Source organism: Nyctibius grandis, chromosome 1 (genome assembly GCF_013368605.1).
Source record: "Nyctibius grandis isolate bNycGra1 chromosome 1, bNycGra1.pri, whole genome shotgun sequence".
NCBI classification, from domain to species: Eukaryota; Metazoa; Chordata; class Aves; order Nyctibiiformes; family Nyctibiidae; genus Nyctibius; species Nyctibius grandis.
The window spans coordinates 133,218,625-133,235,775 of NC_090658.1; the positions used below are offsets into that span (position 1 = coordinate 133,218,625).

At 48.8% G+C, this 17,151-nt stretch overlaps 1 protein-coding gene across 11 annotated transcripts in view; it reads left to right on the top strand.

Moving 5' to 3' along the window:
• Window positions 1-17,151, top strand: part of DTNB (dystrobrevin beta) — a 648,286-nt gene that overhangs the window by 540,352 nt on the left and 90,783 nt on the right. For all 11 annotated transcript variants that reach the window (XM_068406925.1, XM_068407087.1, XM_068407167.1 and 8 more), the window contains one exon: window positions 603-680. In XM_068406925.1, coding sequence (XP_068263026.1) covers window positions 603-680 — 78 coding nt within the window. The remainder of the gene's footprint in view (window positions 1-602; window positions 681-17,151) is intronic.

The following is a 17,151-nucleotide window of genomic DNA, read 5'->3' on the forward strand; positions in this document are numbered from 1 at the left end:
CCTCATGTCCAACCTGACCCTCCCCTGGCCAAGCTTGAGGCTGTGTCCTCTTGTCCTAGCGCTGGTTGCCTGGGAGAAGAGGCCGACTCCCACTGCGCTACACCCTCCCTTCAGGTAGTTGAAGGGTCTTCAGTCCAGGGTTGGATTTTATAGGGCAGTGAGGAACACGAGGCTCTATCAATTTGTTTTATTCCAACTACCTTTAACTTATTAAAATAAAAACCGAACAGATGGTGTATGTGGTTGTTGTATATATGATTGCTCGTTATAATAAATCTTTGCTTAGTTCTTTAAACATTTCAAATAATTGCCTTAATTGGAATGGTTCCTACATGTGCTTGAACTACTAGACGAGGCCAAAGGTCAGATGTGTAATCACAAATGTTAGTTTCATCTTCATTTTAGTGTAACACGTGAATTGTGCAAAGCAGTTAGACCAGAGCAGACCAAGCTCTTCGAGTGTCTTTGTGCAAGGAGATTTCTGCTGCCACTTGTTGACCCGGTGTTGTCACAGAGCACAGTGCTGTCCTTTGCCCTGGTGTTGGGTTTGTTTCCTTTTTGTTTTTTTCAATCACTAACTGGAATAAATATTTCTCTTTTAGCCCTCCTCGGCCTCTGACTAACATGAATGACACCATGGTGACCCACACGTCCTCCGGAGCACCTACACCAACCAAAAGGTATGCCTGCCTTGCGATGTTGGGTGTTTATTTCTGTGAGAGGTAGAAGAACACAGAGTATGAATTTTGTGTTACTAGGACTCTACACTAATACATTCCAGATAACACTGCTGCTTCAAACCGTGTACACAGCGTTCATAATAGAAGGAGTTGTTTGCAGTGCTTCATTTTGTTCTCTCTGAAGAGTGATTTTCTTTTATTGGAATAGATGTTAATACATGAGTGTGGCTGAAGAAACATCTGAAGAGCGCTCAAGAGCTTTGTGTTTTATTTTTTAAACAGAGCATTGCTTCCAAGCTGCTCTGAGAAAGGCTGGTCTTGTTGTATCATAGGCTCCTCTGCTCAGAGGAGAGTAATTCTGCTCTGCTGGACATCCTTCACATACGAGTGTACTGCGTTGCCGTTGTTAACTCTTGTTCTCCACCCCAAACACAGCTGAGCTGCCAAGTTCTTTCAAGTTGCCCATGTCTACTAGAGGCATTTAGGTTTCAGTTGAATTTGGGTTTACATTTACTTAGTGTTATATATGTAAATTATTATATGGATGTACGTGTGTAAACAGGCAAAAAACTAGTTGAATCATGTATTTGCACTTCTCTTTCTCGTGAAGATATACTGGGGGGATAGCAATGTGGTTCACTGGAGACTTCACTTGTCCAAGGCTGTGAATGAGTGTGTTCCCTGCAGGGAATGAGAACCTGTTTTAGTGACAAGGTGGTACTCAAGAGGCAAGCCAGATCCCTCATTTTCAGCAGTGCTCCTTCAACCAGAACTAAGCAAAGATCCGTGTACTTTCCTTCTACTTTCCTTGACAGAACAAGTCAGTTGTGTGTGCAGATTTGGCTACATTAAAATTATTTCAAAATCTGTCTGTAAATCATCCCATGTGGTGTCTACAAACACTACACAACATGCAATACACTGTATGACTTCAAGTGTGGGGTGTGGTAGAGTCCCCATCACTGGAGGTTTTCAAGATGCACTTGGACAAGGTGTTAGCTGATCTCATCTAGGCTCCCCTTCCCATGGAAGGCTGGACCAGGTGATCTTGTGAGGTTCCTCCCAACCTGGGCTGTTCTATGGTTCTATGAAATACACCTTTTACTGAAGGAGAAGTGAAGAGGCTGAGAGAGTGGGCAATTCCCAAAGCTTTGCAGAGTATTCATGTCCTTCAGCAACATGACCCATAACATCTTCTCATTTATTGGATTTCAAGCAACCTTGTGGGCAAGGTCTCTTGCATTGTCTCCACTTTTAAGCCTCTGTTTGGGGTCCAAGTTTGTTCGCTGTAGTCAAACACCAATCATCTTCATATCTCTGTCAGAGAAGATCCTGCTTTAGGCACACATGTCCTCTGTGTGTACAAGCTTGAAGCATTTCCCGAGTAGCAATGTCTGCCAGGTTCTCCTGCAGCCTCCTCATCCTCTTCCATAAGAGGCCTTACAGAATGGAATGGTGTAACCCTCTGTCAGTTCTGGCCTGGGAGCAACAGTTAATGTGGGCAGTGATCACCTAGTTCCTTAGTTTCCACTTCTTTGTTTAACCACCTTTTCCCATTTTCTTAATCCAAACCAGACAATTCACATTTAAAAAATCTCTAATTCCACAGTCATCAAGACCATCTCACCTGTCTGGTAGAGAGAGCTTCCTGATGCCACCCTGTTGTGTTCTGGCTTACCAGTGTTTCAGCTCTTTCCAGTACATAATTAGGTTCTCTGCTGGTCAGTGGGCATCATAGATGCCTTTTTGTCTCGCGGAATAACGTAGTCCCAGGAACCATTTGGTCCTCTGATTCTTTCCACTGGAGATTTCTTTCGTTCTCAGATTGTGCCTACTGCATTATCTATAAAAATCACGGCTGCTCTGGAAGGAGAAGACAGTGAAACATGAGTCAAGATTGTCCATGGCCAAGTCTCTTGTGTTTCTACCTTTGCAAAACACCAGGAGATCCTCTGTGGGCAGGGCCTAGCCTACCTGCTCCCTTAATTGGAGAAGGGGGACGCCACAGAAAATGCAAGGAAAATACCATCCCAACACTGATCCAAAACAAGCAGAGGGCTGGATGTTACGACCTGACACTTAGACTTGTTTTTTTGGCAACATAGACCTTACAATACGCTGTGGAGATAAGGAGTAGTGGAACTGCATTTTTGTATGGGGTTAATGAAGGGAAAGAAAATCAACAGCTTATGGTAAGTAGGTGTTAGTAGGTAAAGTAGTGTTTGAGGTAAACGCTGATTAGATTATGAGAAGATCTCTACATTGTCAGGGGGTTTGAGGGTACAAGAATTTCATGCTGATACCATATCCTGTCACCTGTGATGACAAGTAGCAGATGCTTAGATAAGTTTATGAGCAGCAGCTCATTAAGTCAAGTCAGTAAGTCAGATTTTGCTCTTGGTTTTTGCACTTGCTCCCATCTCACAGCGCTCATCAGTTTACTGCCTGGTTTGCAGTATGTGTAGAGACCACTGCTCCATAAATCCAGCATCCACAAGTGAGTTCTACAACTCAGCTCTGACCTGTTTAAGAAAACTCTTCCTTTTTTGTTGTAAAATTCACCTGTTAACCTTCTTCATGCTGTTGAAGGTTGTATATACACCACCTGCTTCTAGCCTAAGAGTCCTTGTCTACTTAATCTTCCTTGCACAGAAGGTAATCTGTAACTCAGATCATGCTCATCGTTCCTTTTAGTACCTCTTCTTCTTTCAACATTTCTTTTAGGTGTGGGATGACCAGAACTGCACCTAATAGTCAAATCTGAGCCCACTTTGGTGTGCCAATCCCATATTCTTCTGCTTGTGTGAATTGCAGGGGTCCACATTCCTCTTGTGAGCAGAGACTGTCCCAAAGGCACGCAACTGAAGAAACCTTTCTCTTCTCTGAGGTGGGCAAGGATGTGCAGAGATCTGGATTTGATCACCAGAATCCCAGAAATACTGGGTGTAGAAACTGCAGTGATCAAGGGAAACATAAATAGCTTTTCAACAGTGCTACCAAGATGAGCATTTTGACTAATGAGGACATGATAGAATCAGCAACAGGGCTTTAAAATTACAGATACCATCCCCAGCAAAGACTGTGAAAAGAAGTTGGAGTAAATTTGGAATAAACACCAAAGAAATGACCTGGTTCTGCAAAATGATCGTTGTTGTGATCCTTTGTCCACAGTTTGCTCTTCCTGAGAGGCGAGACATTTGCAGGAGTGTGGAATGGCACTAGACCAGTCCAGAACATATCTTTAGAAAGCTGAAATCATCTGACTTTCAAGTGTCATCTTCTGTCAGGCATCATGAGAACTCACAGGCAGCAAATACATGGTAGATGCCATCGTCTGTGATCACCATACCCGTGTTAGTACCCGCCTCTTACCCAGGTCCTGGCTCATCCCTCTTCAAGGATCCCACTTTCAGCATCCTGTTGCGAGAGGTTGCTTCATCTAGCAAATCCTGCAAAAGTTCCTGGGAAGAGGCTTCTCTCTATACTTGCTTATTCCAAAGGAGGAGTGGGGTGTTTATCTTCTCCTGGACCTGGGGGGAACGGACAGGCTGCCTCAGGTTCAGGTAGTAATGTTTGCCTCCGTCCTTCCAGCTCCTCAGGCTCTCAGCTTGCGGAACGCGTTCTTCTCCATAACCACTCAACAAGCCCCTGGGGATGTACCTGAGGCTCGCAGTGGGACCCAAACACATCTCTCGAAAGGTATTGTCGTTCAGATTCTGCTCAGTGCCTTTGTTCTCTGCAAAATACCTCGTGGTGGCCGTGTACACCTGTCCGAGTCTAATCAGGGCTGGTTTGGGTTTAATCACACAATGATGAGAAATGGTCTTCATCAGAGCTTCTGTGTGTTCAGCTGAGGTTCTCCCAGGAGGGATTGGTGAAAGCCAGTTCAGATTGTAGCATTTGTATGATCCAGGCTGTTTCCATCTCTGCAAGGCTTGAGTTGAACTACACTGAAAAGTACTCCTAAAGTAGCAGAGCTACTACTACTAGCAGACCTTAATCAGGCCGTGTCCACACATGCCAAAGAAATGCTGCTTTCCAGGTTTTACTTGATCCTGCTGAAACTTTGGCTCAGGTCAAGTATCCGTCTTTCAAAAAGACTATGGAAACACTGCAAAATTAATTAAAAGAGAGCTAGAGAAATACCTAACAGCTGGAAATCTGATGCTGAAGGAGCGTTATCTGTTTAGGTCATTAAGGAAGGTGGAGATGTGATTTGATTGCTGGGCTATGAATATTTATACGTGGAAATATATCCGGTCGCAGGAGGGTTTTTTAGCCTTGCCTATGCCTTCTATAAGGGCATTTCAGGGTCCACTAACCTTGAAATTACCTGCATAATTATGAAATTATCTGCATAACCTCTGCATACGGCCAGTCAAACTGGACAGTTACAGAATCTGTGCACTTAGTAGTAAGCATGAAAGCCAAAATACTTGGCTCTTGCCTCAGCTTGAAAGAGGCTCCGTATCTGTCTCAGCACATGCCCGTCCATCCACGGTGTGGTGCTTCCAGCTATTTTGAGGCTTTTAGTGCACTGGAAGGGGCTGCCCAGGGAGGTGGTGGAGTCACCATCTCTGGAGGGGTTTAAGAAAATCCTGGACATGGCACTTAGTGCCCTGGTCTAGTTGCCATGGTGGTGTCAGGGCAGTGGTTCAGGCCAGAGGGCTCTGCCAACCTCAATGATTCTGGGATTCTGTGACTGAACCACGTTGAAGTGTTGGTTCATCTCTCATCTCGTTTGTCAGGGGTACAGAAGCACATGCCTGCATTATCTCTGTGTCTTCCATTTCTTTAAACCTGGAAGATGTACAGGTGTCAGCAGTTAATAACAGAGGGAGGTGGGGAGGAGAAATGGGGTTTTCCCCCTTGGAAATTTTCTTGTATTGTTTTGTCAGTTCACAGATGTCTGATTACAATGTTTTCCCCAAGATTTATTACAGTTACTATTGCTCTAGGTTAATCCATGATGTAAAAGATCATCGCTGACTAAAATTAAGGGCCTCATTTCCCTAGCTGGAGGCACTGTCACATCTTGGCAGCATGAAATAAAGACAGCAGGGTCGCTGGGGTTGCTTTGTGTGAGCTGAGCGGGCTTCGGATCCGCATTTTAATGTGCTGAAGCTGTTCCAACTGGCCACTTCTCAGTGGCTTGGCTTCTTCTTGAAAGCTGAATTTGTTCCTAAAGTTGACTGTATTTTATATCTGACCTACGAGGAACGGCTGAGGGAGCTGGGGGTGTTTAGCCTGGAGAAGAGGAGGCTCAGAGGTGACCTTAGTGCAGTCTACAACTACCTGAAGGGAGGTTGTAGCGCAGTGGGAGTCGGCCTCTTCTCCCAGGCAACCAGCGACAGGACAAGAGGACACAGCCTCAAGCTTGGCCAGGGGAGGTTCAGGTTGGACATGAGGAAGCATTTCTTCTCAGCAAGGGTCATTAGGCATTGGAAGGGGCTGCCCAGGGAGGTGGTGGAGTCCCCATCTCTGGAGGGGTTTAAGAAAAGCCTGGCCATGGCACTTAGTGCCCTGGTCTAGTTGCCATGGTGGTGTCAGGGCAATGGTCAGACTCTATGAGCCCAGAGGGCTCTTCCAACCTCTTCTTTCCCCAAAAGATGGAGCAAACATGGATCAATTTATTTGAAGGCAAAGCTGGAAGGATAGTAAATGGATACCTGTACATTATTTCATTGGCAAAAGAGACCTGCTTCTGCAGTTGTTTAATTGCATCGATGTACTGTTAGGAGGTTGCTGTTCACGGGGTTTCCTGTAGATACAGCTGACGTGGAACCTCGGTGGAAGTCCATACTGATTCATGGATGGAGTTTGAAAAGCCTTTTTCATGTGCTTCCTAGTAATGTTTTTAATAAATAATTGTAGATTGCCCTAAATTGTTTGTGAAACCCAGCCTCATCCCAGTTTTAATCTGTTCATCACAGGTGCAGTCATGGAGGGGTTGGGTCTCTCTCTTCTATCCCAAGCACAAATACAGGGAGAATGGGTTGAGAGCAGCCCTGAGGAGAAGGACTTGGGGGTGATGGGTGACGAGACGCTCACCATGAGCCGGCAACGTGTGCTGGCAGCCCAGAAAGCCACCCATGTCCTGGGCTGCATCCCCAGCAGCGTGGCCAGCAGGGCGAGGGAGGGGATTCTGCCCCTCTGCTCCGCTCTCGGGAGACCCCCCCTGCAGTGCTGCGTCCAGCTCTGGGGCCCAACAGAAGGACATGGAGCTGTTGGAGCGAGTCCAGAGGAGGCCACGGAGATGCTCCGAGGGCTGGAGCCCCTCTGCTCTGGAGACAGGCTGAGAGAGCTGGGGCTGTTCAGCCTGGAGAAGAGAAGGCTCCAGGGAGACCTTCTAGCACCTTCCAGTGCCTGAAGGGGCTACGGGAAAGTGGGAGAGGGGCTTTTGACAAGGGCATGGAGTGACAGGACGAGGGGGAACGGTTTTAAACTGCAAGAGGGGAGATTGAGATGAGATGTGAGGAAGAAATTCTTTGCTGTGAGGGTGGTGAGAGCCTGGCCCAGGTTGCCCAGAGCAGCTGTGGCTGCCCCCTCCCTGGCAGTGTTCAAGGGCAGGTTGGATGGGGCTGGGAGCAACCTGGTGTGGTGGAAGGTGTCCCTGCCCGTGGCAGGGGGTTGGAACTGGATGGTCTTTAAGGTCCCTCCCAACCCAAACCAGTCTGGGATTCTGTGATTCTCTACCGCCGGAGCTAGTGCAGAGCTTGCTGCGTGCCACGGCTCCTCCAGACTGACCTCCACAAACACAAGCTCTCACCCAGTCTGGAAATACGTTATCACCTGGGGAAGAGGGGCTGAAATCAGTAACTTCTGCTGGGGGAGAATGAGAGACTTCTGGCTTGTGCTTGACAGCTCTGGTCTCGAGAAACTGAGGCACGGATTTGGCTCCTGGTGGCAGAGTGGGCAGTCCTCGGTCCGGGGTCTCCCTGGAGAGGAAAAGCTAAGATATTTTAAGGGAAGAAAGGCTAATCTATTCTAATGTTTTAGGCATTCTGGTGATGGTTGCATCCACTCATTGCAGAGGGTGCAGGGGCCAGCTGCGCTGCAGAGCTTCTCGCTCTTCCAGGACTCGGTGAACGCTGCCACCCAGCAGCAGGATGGAAACCTCTGGTTGTGATTTCACAGAATCACAAAATCCTTTTGGTTGGGAAGGATTTTTATTATCATCGAGTCCAACTGTTCACCCAGCACTGCCAAGGCCACCACTAACCCATGTCCCTCAGCACCACATCTACACGGCTTTTAAATCCCCCCAGGGATGGGGACTCCACCACTGCCCTGGGCAGCCTGTGCCAGCGCTTGACAACCCTTTCCATGAAGAAATTGTCCCTGATCTCCAATCTAACCCTCTCCTGGCACAACTTGAGGCTGGTTCCTCTCGTCCCATCACTTGTTCCCTGGGAGAAGAGACTGACCCCCCTCGCTACACCCTCCTTGCAGGCAGTTGTGGGCAGCTCTCCTGCTGTTAAAAGCATGGCAATAACCTCCCTCCGACAGCTGCTGTGCTGAGCTGAAAGAACAGCATTTTAATGCCTGAGCTCGCTGCTTTGGTGAACTAAAAAGTGAAAAACAAACCAACCAAGGGAGCCCTCGCCAGTGCTCCTCCCCATCCCTGCACCCCCCTCAGAGCAACCTCCAGCATTTCCAGCCTCCTCATCCTCTGCTTTTAGTGGGTAAATATCCAGAGGGGCAGCGAGCTGTTGAGATCCGAGCGTTTCGGTGCTGTTTTGCAGGAGCAGGGAGCTCTGTGCCGTCCCTCCAGCGCTGCAGACAGAATGAGGGCAGAGGAGGTTTCATCTGCTGGGCAGGGAGCTCTGGGGCAGGCGTGTCGCTGTGGCCACGCTCGCATCTCTGCGGGGCTCACATCTATTTCTGTAACGTTGCCATTTTGGTATTTTTTTCATCGTGCAAAATGTAAGTTCCCAAACGGACCGAGGCGATGGATCCAGCGGCGTGGTTACGTGTGACAGCGTTTTATTGCGTGTGGGAGGTGGATGTTCTGTACATTTATTGAGCTGTTTACAAAGGGGAGATTTTAATGCCACCTTGCCTGTGTTTGTGACCTATGATACAACAACACCCAGTATTTCTCTGATCTTTACAGCCAATGAGCCTTTCTGAATAAATAGGGATGATTATTCTGTACGACTAGGCTAAGCCCTCTAAACGTTATTTGTTTTAGCTGATTTGTTTTAAATTACCTCAGGAATCGATGGTTTCCTCCTGTTGTGGTCAGTGTGCGCTATTCTTCTTTCAGTAATTCTGTTCCCCAAGACAGCCTGTCCTCAATTAGCTTAATGACGTGTATTTCCCTCCTTAAATACCCTCCTGCACCGTTTGTGTTCTCCGCAGCGTGGTCGGTCTGTGGTCATGCAGCATCTTTGGCGCTGCAGATCCATGTCAGGATGTGAACACGCTGTGTTTCGCTCCTGTTCATGCACATACTGTGTGAAAAGGTGGAGGGATCAGTCTCTGTTTTTCTCCTAAAAGGCTTTTATATGTCTCTGTTCCCGTTATGGGTCCTATAAGCGTGTAAGAGTGCCAATCCCCTGGGCTGCTCGGTGGCAGCGGGGACATTCCCTCCTCCGCCAGCTGCAGCGGTTCCCTGCGTGGGCAGATGAACCCTTCTGGAATGTGCTGGAGCAGACCTGAGTTAGGGCTCTGCTTTAAGGTGAGAACAGTCTGGAAATGCCTGTTTTCTTTCCCATGGACCAAAAGGGAGTGCTGACAGCTCGCTCGTGTCAAGGAGCCTCTAGGAACGGGTGCTCAGGGAGGCAAAATTTCTCCCTTGGACTGAGAAGGGTCTTTAAAATCAAAATCCTTTCCACCAACCAAGCCTAGAAGAGCAGTCACCACATTTCCTACCTCTAATACAACAAAATATTGTGTTCTTTTTTTCTGAGGAGCCTGGAGATACAGACATTGCTTTGGGTCAGGCGAAATGCGTTCTTACAGCCTAAAAAGAAAATTATTTGCACCTTAAGAACTGAAGTTGTAAGGGATATGCTGTCACCTGCCTAGACAATGTTCAAACCCCTTTTTTCCTATCTGAGGGGTTTTATTTCCACTGACTTTTTTTTCAGTCTCCTAATGTCACTGCTATCTGCTCTTCCTACTCCCTCATACTGCTCCTGCCTTTATTTTATTCGTCCTTGTTTGACTTTGCTGTCTCCAGTGCCATCGATCCCCCCCGAGTCCTGCCCTCCCTGGCTTTGCAAACCTACGCCCAACTGGGTAGTTTCCAGCTTTTTCCTCAGACCTCCAGAAGCTTTCCCCTGCCCTCAGCTCTGCACTGATCTATCTCATATCTGTGGCATTGACTCTGTCCTTTGGTTTTTTTAAGTTCTGTAACCCAGAGTGATTTTTATTTGCTTGACTGGCTTAATTTATCTGTGACAACTTGCAATGTGCCTTTTTTCTCCTCTGTCCCCATGTCCACATTCATCTCTCTGACGTTTCCTTCCAGCTGCCCAGTCACCAGTTCCACCTGGAAGTGACTGAAGCCGCTGTCACTGTCCCCTCTGCCGTTTTGCTTTGCCGCAGGTGGAGTACACTCGTTTTCTTATCCTCTGCTCCTTAGACCTGTGTGACCTCTAGAGATCCCAGCTCCACTGTAGCCACAAAAAGGTTTGGGGGAAGAGAGTTCAACAGCCCGAGCTGGCGTGGATGGTGGTGGCTGGACTGCTGTTAGAGATGGAGCTGGGGTGGTCGGGCATGTGTGCACCAGAATACCTTACATATGCCCACATAGTACCAAAATAGACTTTCTTTCTAGAAAAGGGATAAAAATCGCACTTTATCTAGAGTCAAGGGAGATCCCAGCTCACACATAACCTTGCTCAGTGAAGATGTGACAATACTTTACGACAAGGTGAAGGAGAAATGGACAGCAAGGAGGAGGGAAGGGTGAGGACGAGGGTCAGCACAACAACTCGGCCTGACAACTTCACACCAGAAATCTGAGCTGCAGTGGTTATTATTTAAACTGATATCGAGGTATTTATTTTTAATGTGTGGTTTCAAACCTCCGGGTGCAATGGTGAGTCTGTGGGATGTGGGTTATGAGGAAGATGCGTTAGGTGAGAGCATGAAGAGTTTGATGGGGAGGAAAGAACGGTCAGAAGGTGAATGGTCAGCAAGGGGAATAGTTGGGAGATTTATAGACTCCTCTTGAGTGGCTGTAAGAGTCAGGATCGAGAGGAAAATGATTAAAATAGAGAAGAAATCTTGGGTTTGGAGCCTAGATGTGAAAGGTGTTTCTCTCTTGCTGTGGGCGTGTGGATGGTGTGGGGTGATGCAGACCTCGGAGGGTGTGCAGGTACCACCCTGCAGTCAGCAAGTGCCTCCTGGAAACAGGAGACACAGGGCCTGCGGGCAAGATAGCTGTGCTCAGTCCTGATGCTGCTTTGATGGTGTCTTCTAACCTGTCTCTGGTGTGAAAGCTTTGGTCTGCCTTTACTCCGCTTCTCACATTAGCTACTTCCACCTTTTCTGGAGTTTTCTCCTTTCTCCAGTAGTGCTGCTCCAGGTTCTCCTGTATGCTGCCGCTGAGGTAACAGCATCACAGAATCATGGAATGGTTTGGTTGGAAAAGTCCTTTAAGACCATCGAGTCCAACTGTTACCCCAGCACTGCCAAGGCCACCACTAACCCATGGCCCTCAGCACCACATCTACACGGCTTTTAAATCCCCCCAGGGATGGGGACTCCACCACCGCCCTGGGCAGCCTGTGCCAGTGCTTGACAAATTCATTCCAGTTCCTCCTCCCTCCAGTTCATGATGGGTTTCCAATAGCTTTATTGCAATCCAGCTGCTGTCACAGGGCTGTTGGATCTGACAGAGCAGTGGTGATAAACATGCCATGCCAGACGGGAGGGGAGCGGGACTGTCCAGCAGCAGCACGCTGCAGGCAGGGCAAGTCCAGAGGGCTGCACTCTTGAGAGTCTGGATTTGCTGTCACCTTTCTCATCACTTTCAAACACTTCATTTCTTCTTCAGTTCTTTTTTACTCCATTTTGCCTCCACTTATTTTTTTTTCCTAGCTGCCTCATCTTTGTCTACTCAAAGATTTGTCAGCCTGGTTGTTGGAGCAAGTCCAGAGGAGGGCAACCAAGCTGGTGAAGGGTCTGGAGGGTCTGACCTCCGAGGAACGGCTGAGGGAGCTGGGGGTGTTTAGCCTGGAGAAGAGGAGGCTCAGAGGTGACCTTAGTGCAGTCTACAACTACCTGAAGGGAGGTTGTAGCGCAGTGGGAGTCGGCCTCTTCTCCCAGGCAGCCAGCGCTAGGACAAGAGGACACAGCCTCAAGCTTGGCCAGGGGAGGGTCAGGTTGGACATTAGGAAGCATTTCTTCTGAGCAAGGGTCATTAGCCATTGGAAGGGGCTGCCCAGGGAGGTGGTGGAGTCCCCATCTCTGGAGGGGTTGAAGAAAAGCCTGGCCATGGCACTTAGTGCCCTGGTCTAGTTGCCATGGTGGTGTCAGGGCAATGGTTGGACTCGATGATCCCAGAGGGCTCTTCCAACCCCGTTGATTCTGTGATTTCCACTTCCACATGTTCTTCCACGGGTTTGGTATAAGTTTCCCGATTAAGATTTGGATTTTTTTTAAAGTAACCTAACAGCAGCGTTACATACTCAAGCAGTTTTTATCACCGCTGTCCTTCACCTCTTTGCTGGCTCTTCGTTCCTCCCTGTCCTGTATCTCTTTAAATTCAAGTGCTACAAGACCACAGTTTTTCCCTGTATTCTCTGCTTTGATGATGACCACCCACAGAATCACAGAATCACAGAATCAATGAGGTTGGAAGAGCCCTCTGGGATCATCGAGTCCAACCATTGCCCTGACACCACCATGGCAACTAGACCAGGGCACTAAGGGCCATGTCCAGGCTTTTCTTAAACCCCTCCAGAGATGGGGACTCCACCACCTCCCTGGGCAGCCCCTTCCAATGGCTAATGACCCTTGCTGAGAAGAAATGCTTCCTAATGTCCAACCTGAACCTCCCCTGGCCAAGCTTGAGCCTGTGTCCTCTTGTCCTAGCGCTGGTTGCCTGGGAGAAGAGGCCGACTCCCACTTCACTACAACCTCCCTTCAGGTAGTTGTAGACTGCACTAAGGTCACCTCTGAGCCTCCTCTTCTCCAGGCTAAAAACCAACGTGCACCCCACATGCTGCTGCTCCTGGACTGCATCCCATCTCCCTGCATCATCATATTGTGGGGGTTTCAGCTTGGACATACGCCCCACCGTCTGTCCTGCGTGTGATAGCTGGAGGTTGGGGTCTGAGGAGCTCCAAAGGTTGCTCAGAGGGTTCGAGGGAAGCGGTGCCTTCCCCAGGACATTAAATCCCTGAGCCAGGTTCCATCAGTGCTGAGCAGTCACAAGTGTGGCTCTGATTCAGAAATCACTGGGCTAAATCTCGTGGTCTGTATTATGCAGAGAATGGTGGTAATTATCCTTTTTGACCTTAACATCTATTTAAATCAATCGTGGGGGAAAGTAATGGGACAGAAAACAAGAGATCCCTCTAGATTACGTCCTGGCAGCTCTTTGAAAAGCTCTTTCCCTCCTCGGTAGCCAGAGCAGCAGGGGGCAATTTTGTAAAGATTTACAAAGTTGTAAGCCAGCATAGTAGAAACATGCAGGGATTTCTTGCTGTAAATTACAGGATTTTAAATAAATTCTCTATTTTACTTGGCTTTCCTGGTAGATTTTTCAGAACAGAAATTAATTTAAGACACCAAAAGCACCATTTAAATATCTTAGTAGTTTACTGAGTTGCTTCTAAAGCTGCAGAGCCAAGTCTTAGTGTGTCAGATCTGGGGCAGGAGCCAAGGAACCTTTCAAAGCCCGTTCTCACGGACGTGTGGTTTCGTGCTCGAGCCCCGGGCATGGCTGAGCACCCAGACCCAAACCTCCAGCCGTCACCCCTGGGAGGCAGGACAAGGCAGAGCGACCTGCAGCTCTGGGCAGATCCCTCTGACCTCAGTTTTCTCTTCCCACACACTCCTGCTTCCCTTCCTCCCTCAGGAGTCTGGTAACGTTACTTCTTGCTATCTTTTGACTATTGCTTTGCAAGGTGTAACACATTTTTGCGTATGGTGCCTGTTGTTATATGAAGAGTGGGGGGAAAAAAATACTGCAAAATTACATTTTAGTGCTGCTTTGAAGAATTCAGGGCTCAGTTCTGGGGCTGGTGCTGTTCAATATCTTTATAGATGATCTAGACGTAGGGATTGAGTGCACCCTCAGTGAATTTGCAGATGACACCAAGCTGGGTGGGAGTGTCGATCTGCTGGAGGGTAGGAAGGCCCTGCAGAGGGATCTGGAGAGGTTGGATAGATGGGCCGAGACCAACGGCGTGAGGTTCAACAAGAACAAGTGCCGGGTCTGACACTTGGGCCACACCAACCCCCTGCAGCGCTACAGGCTGGGGGAAGAGTGGTTAGAAAGCGGCCCGGTGGAAAGAGACCTGGGGGTGCTGATCGACAGCCGGCTAAACATGAGCCAGCAGTGTGCCCAGGTGGCCAAGAAGGCCAATGGCATCCTGGCCTCTATTAGGAATAGTGTAGCCAGCCAGTCTAGGGAAGTGATCGTCCCTCTGTACTCGGCACTGGTGAGGCCACACCTTGAATCCTGTGTCCAGTTGTGGGCCCCGCACTTCAAGAAAGATGTTGAGGTGTTGGAGCGAGTGCAGAGGAGGGTGACCAAGCTGGGGAAGGGTCTGGAGGGTCTGACCTACGAGGAACAGCTGAGGGAGCTGGGGGTGTTTAGCCTGGAGAAGAGGAGGCTCAGAGGTGACCTTAGTGCAGTCTACAACTACCTGAAGGGAGGTTGGAGCGCAGTGGGAGTCGGCCTCTTCTCCCAGGCAACCAGCGCTAGGACAAGAGGACACAGCCTCAAGCTTGGCCAGGGGAGGGTCAGGTTGGACATGAGGAAGCATTTCTTCTGAGCAAGGGTCATTAGCCATTGGAAGGGGCTGCCCAGGGAGGTGGTGGAGTCCCCATCTCTGGAGGGGTTTAAGAAAAGGCTGGACGTGGCACTTAGTGCCCTGGTCTAGTTGCCATGGTGGTGTCAGGGCAATGGTTGGACTCGATGATCCCAGAGGGCTCTTCCAACCTCATTGAGTCTGTGAGTCTGTGATTGCTGTTTCTCCCCTCTCGGGCTATATAAAGAAGTATTTTTGCTGAAATACATGTCTGAAAGTCAAAGGGATGCCTTCAGGTTCCTGAACACGTTATAAAACAATCGGTCCGTACCCGCGGAGAGGGGTAGGGAATAAAAATAGCTGACATATCTATGGCGAGAGCAAATCGTGTCCAAGAATGGAGCTCGGGTGGTTCTGCCTGGGTGGGCGGCCTCATGAAGGAGGGGGAAGCACTAATTTAAGATGTATTGACTCATCAAGCTTTTGACACTGTCCCATATGGTATTTTCATAAATAAACTAGGTAAACGTGGACTGCTTGAAACTGCTGTTATGTGGGTGCAACAGTGGTTGAAAAATTGCAGTCAGAGACAGAAAATATCAATATTTTCCTACCAAAGAGGGAGCACGTGTCAGGTGGGATCCCACGGGGTCGGTTCCCGGTTCAGCATTACTCGTTTCTTGACTTGGCAGCTTGCACGATGAAACAGGGAACACGTGTACGTGATTTCGTACCAACACCATGCAAGGGAGGTACTCGGGGTGCTGCAGAGGGCAAGCTTCTGCCTCAGGGTGGTCCTGGAGATCAGTAAGATGACATTAATAAAGACAGCTTCGAGCGACAGAAAGTAAAATGAACTGCATGAATCAGAAGTAGAGAACCTGAGGGATCTGGAGGGATCCAGAGGGATCTGGACAGGTTGGATAGATGGGCCGAGACCAACGGCGTGAGGTTCAACAAGAACAAGTGCCGGGTCTGACACTTGGGCCACACCAACCCCCTGCAGCGCTACAGGCTGGGGGAAGAGTGGTTAGAAAGAGCCCTGGGGGTGCTGATCGACAGCCGGCTGAACGTGAGCCAGCAGTGTGCCCAGGTGGCCAAGAAGGCCAATGGCATCCTGGCCTCTATCAGGAATAGTGTAGCCAGCCGGTCTGGGGAAGGGATCGTCCCTCTGTACTGGGCACTGGTGAGGCCGCACCTTGAATCCTGTGTCCAGTTGTGGGCCCCGCACTTCAAGAGAGATGTTGAGGTGTTGGAGCGAGTCCAGAGGAGGGCGACCAAGGTGGGGAAGGGTCTGGAGGGTCTGACCTGCGAGGAACGGCTGAGGGAGCTGCGGGTGTTTAGCCTGGAGAAGAGGAGGCTCAGAGGTGACCTTAGTGCAGTCTACAACTACCTGAAGGGAGGTTGTAGTGAAGTGGGAGTCGGCCTCTTCTCCCAGGCAACCAGCGCTAGGACAAGAGGACACAGCCTCAAGCTTGGCCAGGGGAGGGTCAGGTTGGACATTAGGAAGCATTTCTTCTCAGCAAGGGTCATTAGCCATGGGAAGGGGCTGCCCAGGGAGGTGGTGGAGTCCCCATCTCTGGAGGGGTTTAAGAAAAGCCTGGCCATGGCACTTAGTGCCCTGGTCTAGTTGCCATGGTGGTGTCAGGGCAATGGTTGGACTCGATGATCCCAGAGGGCTCTGCCAACCTCATTGGTTCTGTGATTCTGTGAGTGGAAGGGCAGGTACGTGTTAGGAACAGTGCTCAGACTCACATTAATTTAATCTACCTCTTATTTTCCTTCCCAAACCAGGAATGCTCATCACTGCTCAAGCTCTTCCCGCTTTGAGTTAAAAACATGGTCATTTCTGCTGGCCTTTTTCCTTTTCAGAAGAGTTTGTCTAACGAGTTATGATGAAAAAGGTCTTGGAATGTTAATTGTTGTGGTTGCAGCGGTGTGCCTGCTAGAAAGCACATCTAAAATAAACCTTTCAGCGCTCGCCGGTAGTCGGGCTTCACCAAGTGTAGATTGCTTAACAATTCTGCTGTGCAGTGGTTGACGTTACGTCTCTTTCTCATTACCAACCCCTTATTACAAAGGTTGCTCCTTGCCTGGGGGGGTTGACGTGGGTAATTCCATTTTGCCTCTTTTTTATAAGGTCTTATTTTGCCCCGGGCAGGCTGCTCTGACAAGTTGCTGCACGTAACAGAGAAGAAAAGAGTTTGTATGGCTAAAAAATGCGAGTTCTGTTCTCATAGTATCAGTGTATTGATGCTGAAAGCAATAAATGCCGTGGTTATAAAAGCTTCTGGAACAAATACTTCCTGCACATGTGTGGAGAAGGAATTAACGGCGGTTTATAAATTGGAAGAGCGGCTTGAATACCTGACGTAGAAATGAAAAATGGGATGTCTTGGACACTTGTGTTTTAGGAAGAAATGCATATTGTGCTGAAATAATAGTGATACATGTTTGAGGACCATCTTTTAGGTGACAATCTGATCTCTTACCTGCACAGGACTTTGCATCTCCCAGCAGAGTGGTGCTGTCTC